The 5,470-nt window shown below is 51.6% G+C and overlaps 1 protein-coding gene and 1 non-coding gene across 2 annotated transcripts in view; one reads left to right on the forward strand and one right to left on the reverse strand.

Moving 5' to 3' along the window:
• The first annotated feature begins 2,818 nt into the window (after positions 1-2,818).
• Positions 2,819-5,470, forward strand: part of VAC14 (VAC14 component of PIKFYVE complex) — a 57,816-nt gene continuing 55,164 nt past the window's right edge. The window contains exon 1 of the mRNA XM_015640250.1: positions 2,819-2,963. Within this exon, the coding sequence (XP_015495736.1) occupies positions 2,860-2,963 (104 nt within the window). The 5' untranslated portion in view covers positions 2,819-2,859. The remainder of the gene's footprint in view (positions 2,964-5,470) is intronic.
• TRNAG-GCC lies at positions 5,351-5,421 on the reverse strand. The gene has a single exon. It is a non-coding gene; the product is annotated as a tRNA-Gly (tRNA).

Consider the following 5,470-nt stretch of genomic DNA (forward strand, 5'->3'; position numbering starts at 1 on the left):
GATGATAGTTTAGCCTGTCTAAATGACTATAAAGAGAACGTTAGGTAGCCAACTGGAAGTGTTTGAGATGCCACAGCTGAGGTGAGGCTTTCCAAGGACATGCTTAGACAAAGCAGTTTCTGTGCCAGCAAGTCAGCAGTTGTGATTGCCTTCTTGTTTCTGTAAAATGAGATGATCCTGGGTGATTCCCTGGGTTGTATTAAGCTATTTTATGCTAAGGGAGTGATTGAAGACCTTAGGTGATAGAAGCCCAGTTGCTCTGCCCTGGGATCTCTGTAGTGGAACTCTGACCTGGCCTTTTCCAAGCCTTTAGTGGCTGAATTGGAATGAGGGAAGTCAGCTTTCTGCCCTAATAAGCAATTCCTTTTTTAATGTCCTTGGAAATAATCGTTACTGATGGTGGTTTTGATTTATTTTTGCTTTCTTGCTTTGTACTGTTTTCATGCTGTGCTTCTGCTTGTTGCATATGTCTCCTATCACTGCAGCCAGGGGATTTGCCGTATCTCATCTGGTGCCTCATTATTTACCTGCTGTACTGCATGATTCAATTAAGTGAAATGATTTTAAAGTGTTATTCTGGAAGGCTCTGTCTCTTTGAAGCAGATTCCCTTTGTGAATGGCCCTAAATCAGCTGGGAGAGAGAGGGGTGGGGGGGACTTTGTTGTGGGGTACAGGAGCACCTGCCAGGGAAAACACAGTGGGTGTTTTGCTGCATTGCTTACCCAGTGGGAAATGGCTTAGTGCCAGCTGAAATTATTTCTATGCCTCTTCTGCAGCCACATTGAACTAAAGCCAAAAGCTTGACCTTCACTATCAGTGGAGAGGGGCATCTGCTTTGGGTGAGGGTCCTGTGCCTGAGCCTTCATAATGTAGAGGGGACCCTGTGATGTGCTTCAAGAGGCACCTGCTGGTGATTCAGAGAAACTCTGGTCCTTTGTAACAATGGCATCATACCCATCCATGTGAGGACCTGCTCAGGGAATGTTCTGATCTGGGAACCAGTGTTTTTTCCATAAAGGAAAGGTCCTCCAAAATATGGCAGACCTGGGAACAGGTCTCAGAGATTCTTTTGAAGCAAATGACTGACTTCTGCTCTCCTGGAAGGGAGTTCTTCTTGGGAATGGGATTTTCCGACAGTCTTGTTGGAACAGAAATATGATTTTCAGTCTGTCTTCTTCAGCTAAACACAACACAGAAAAGGTGGTGGTGGATTTTCTGCCCTGTCTCTCAACTTGCATTTTGTTCTCATAGGCATGTGTGATGTCCCAGTTTCATTAGATTGTATTTGATCCCTGTTTACAACATTTTAATTAAATTAAATTTAATTAAACTTGGTTGTGGTTTAATTACATTCTGCTCATTACTTTCAGTACTTTTTTTTTCTGTCTGGTTTTACTTGACCTTTGTGCTAAGTGCTGTGTTTGTAGCAGGGAGACGTGCTGGGTTCCCCATGCTGGAGCAGCGGTACTGTGGTGGCAATCCACGTTCCATCCTGTACTCACACCTGTGTCATTGTGCTCTGTGTTCCCTTTTCCCTGTGTTCAGTTTATTTTGAGGACTTATGTGGAGAATGTAAATTCATCAACCATGAAGTGTGATCATCCAGAGAGGGAAAACGTGTGCCCTGCTCTTGACTTGGCCAAGCAGCAGCCAGATATTAGGCATGGTTTTCTTCCTTGGGCTTTCTGTCCCCCAAGCTTTTCTATGAACTCTTTGCTGGGTTTCCTCCTAGCAAGCTGTAGGAAGCTTTTCTGTTCTTCTAGACATGGTAGGTTTAGTTGTGGGGGATTGTCACCCCATCAGTGGATTCTCTGAGGTCTTTGCTGCATGTGGCAAGGTACCAAGCCTGAACACAAGCAGCCCCTGAGCTCATAGCTTTCCAGCAGAAGCCAAAATCCCTCTTTGGCTCAGCTTTCCATATGGCGGGAGCTGGCTGGAAGCAGATAGAATGAGAATTGGGTGTCGGCCCCACAGAAAAGGCTTCATGGTATGGGAAGTGGCACCTACTTTTCTTTATCAAACCTCAGATAAATCTGCAGTGAGGTGCAGATTCCTGACACACTGCTCATCATATCCGTCCCTTTTGCTGTCAGTCCTGCCCTTGCTAGTAATTCCTGTTTAGTTTGGACTCTCATTCTCCTTAGGTACAACACATCCATGCTAGGTGTGCCAAGGACTTTGCAGGGACCTTGAAATTAGATGTCCCAGTCACCTTCAAAAGCCACCCTGTGAAGTGTGAGGTGGCCAGATATGCTGGCACAAGAGGGGGAATTTTTTGTACAGAAGAGTTCAGCCATACACAAACCATCAGTCTGTGCCACAGCTGAAGCATTGCAGCCTGCGCCAATACCCCCACACCTTGAGGCTCGACCCTCACCTGCTGAGGAACACCAAGGTGTTCCATCCAAGTACTTCACTGGCACTCGAGGGGAATTTTTAATAGGTATAGCTGGGGACATTTACCTACATCTACCTGTGTGTCTGTGTGGGTGCACGTGTGACTTTAATTTAAACACTTTATAGACAATTGAGTGACTGCTGCGCTTTTAGCCAAGCCTTAATCACTTTGAAAATGTTAAATTAACCAATGATTAAGTGCTGCTAAATCCTTTTAGACATAAACCTGTGACCAGGACCGGGATTGTGTCCCCTCGGGCTACGCGGGCGAACGCGTCTCTCCCTAATGACGCTCCTGTTAATGACCGCAGGGGTTAATGAGCGGGGGGTGCAGCGTGTCTCCGCGCCGCGCGGGGGCGCTGTACGGCAGGGCGGGGTCACGTGTGCGCGCCTCCCGGGCCGGGTCACGTGTGCGCGCCTCCCGGTCGGGGTCACGTGGCCGCCGGTGGCGGCGGCGGGGCCATGAACGCGGAGCGGGACCTGTCGCCGCTGACGCCCGGCGTGGTGAGGGCGCTCACCGACAAGCTCTACGAGAAGAGGAAGGTGGCAGCCCTGGAGATAGAGAAGTGAGTGGCGGGATCCGCCGGGAACCGGGAGGGCGGCGGGAATGAGGGCGGTGCCGGTGCAGGCGGCCCCGGTGCTGGGGTCGGGAAGCCCAGCCCGGCGGCCCGGGAAGGGCGGGGAGAGGTGTTGCGGTGCTGGGGCTCCCTGCGGCCCCGGGGTGGCGGGAGCCGGTCCGTGATGCTTGGGTGGGTCCAGCCACACGCCGGGCGGCGGGAGGGAGCGGCCCGGCTGCCCGGGGGGCGCTGGGCACTGCGGGGGTGCGGTTACCCCGCCACGTCCGGGGTACCGGGGCTGCGGGCCCGGCAGCCCCGGAAAGGGGCTCAGGTGACACGGTGACCCTGTCGGGGACAGTGCCATGGGCGGTGTTCGGGAAGGAGGGAGCTCTCCCAGAGCTGCTCCCTGTTTCCTATTCCCATCCCACCGGGCACTGAAACTTAGCTCCGAGTGTGCCAGCTCCTGGGTGCCAGAGAGGACCCGCTGGCTCCGGGCGCATCCCAAGAGCCCCTGACAGAAGGCTCATTCTGACGGTGGGTGCCCGGTGCAGTTGCACAACCCTGTCCGAGATGAATACGTGAGTGGCATCACTGTAGGAGTTCCTTGGAAATGTACTGCTTGCTCTGCTGCAACATGTCCAGAGTCAATGTGCCATCCCACCTCTCCCCTGAGGGCTCACCCAGACTTGTCCCGAGCTGGAGCCTGGCTAGAGATATGGGAAGTGTTACTGTCACCCCTGGTCATTGGGTGTTGCCCTTGGTTCTTCCTGAACAGCTGCTGTTCCAGCAGATCTGTGGCCACAGAGCATCCCAAGCAAAGGTCTGCAGGCGCCTTCTGGTGTGGCCATGCTCCTCTGGTGTTGCACATGTGTGTTCCCTGCTTGTCTTTCCACCCTTGCTGTGCTGGTCCGGATGCTGTGCTTGGCTACAGCTCTCCCTGGGAAGGACTGTGTCCTCCTGGGCATTGCCTGAGAGCTCAGCTCCTGCAGGAAATCTGAACCATGGCCTCAGGGTGCAGCCCAGCACAGGGCTGGGAGTGATGGTCCAAGCTGGTGGGTGAGTTTTGGGTGGGAGATGTGGCCATGGTGAGCCTGCAAAAGGAGCAGGCAGGTACTCAGGGCAGTCAGCAACATGGGGATGGAGTTGCTCTGCTGAGAGTTCAGTGAGGGTTGTGGTGTGGGAACTGCCTGCCTCAAACGCTGTGTGAGAGGGCAGCAGAGAAAAATGGCAGCTGGAACAAGGGTGAGTGTGTGCTCTGATACAAATCCAACCCAGCAAGCCCATTGTGCTGTTTGGTGTGTTCAGTTTTCTCTCATTTTCTCTCTTTGTTATAGTAATAATTTATTGTGGGTGTATTGCAATATTGCAGGGTGGGATTCTTGCAGTGTCCTCACAACTCTAGCCTCGGGGGTACTTCAGTAACCCCTTTGCTGCATTGTGAGGGGTGATACTCTGTGCCTTACCCAAGCAGCCCTGCTCTGGCTTACTCTGCCCTGGGATTAAGGGTTTGTGCTGGCCTTAAACCAACCAAAGTCTGCTTTGGGGTCAAGCAGTTCATCTGATCAAGCTGTAAGTACAACTTGGGATGAGTGTGAGGAGGAAAAAGGCAAGGGCCAACCTTTTCTACAGATTTCACAGGTTTAGTTCATATAAAACCCATCACAGAATAGTCCCAGCAGCTTCACTTCCGTGTCTATGGCATCAAGCCAGGAGGGACTTGCTGCCTCTTTACTCAGAAACCTCCTTCTCCTTCAGCTTGTAATGCAGGAGCAGCTCCTGCTGCTTGCAGGCTCTGATGCTGTACTTTTTGCCTCATTAGTTAAATCTTGAGTCCTTTAAACTCGTGAAGGAAGTCTGTAGACTTACTCCTGTTTAAACAAAGCTGCACCTGTGAAATGTAGGCAGGAAAATGATCACCCCAAAGGTCTGTCTTGTCCAAGCTCAGTGTGTTTCTCTTCTTGGAGCAGGACTGGAAATGGAGCCATTGTCCCTAAAGCAGCAGTCTGTGGATGTGGATCGGGCTGTAACTGTTGGAGAACTTGGCTTTGGACCAGGGAGAGTGAGAGAGGGGCTACCTGGTGTGCCCGGGGTAAAATGGAACAGCTGCTTTGTGCAGAGCAAGATGAGAGCAGAGCTGGTGTTTGTAATTTTGGGGAGGAAAAGTTTATGAGCATCTTCTGTAATTGTTTTCCTGGATTATAAAGTGCGTGACTGGCCAGTGGCACCTGTTCAGGAGTGTGAGATTCGTATAGAGCAAATGCTCTGTGGAGCTAGGCAGTGAAAGCTTTTGCACCTTTTTTGACAGTTAAGGTAAAGATGGTAATTAGGCAGAGTTTTCGAGGTGCCTAAGTCTGCATTATGGATAGAAATGCAAGCAAAAAGGAAGAAAAGAGCACTGCATTGGCCGGGAATCGAACCCGGGCCTCCCGCGTGGCAGGCGAGAATTCTACCACTGAACCACCAATGCTACAGCTGCCTGCACAGCTGCCTGCACAGCTGCCTGCACAGCTGCCTGC

This window comes from Parus major, chromosome 11 (assembly GCF_001522545.3).
Source record: "Parus major isolate Abel chromosome 11, Parus_major1.1, whole genome shotgun sequence".
Lineage (NCBI taxonomy): Eukaryota > Metazoa > Chordata > Aves > Passeriformes > Paridae > Parus > Parus major.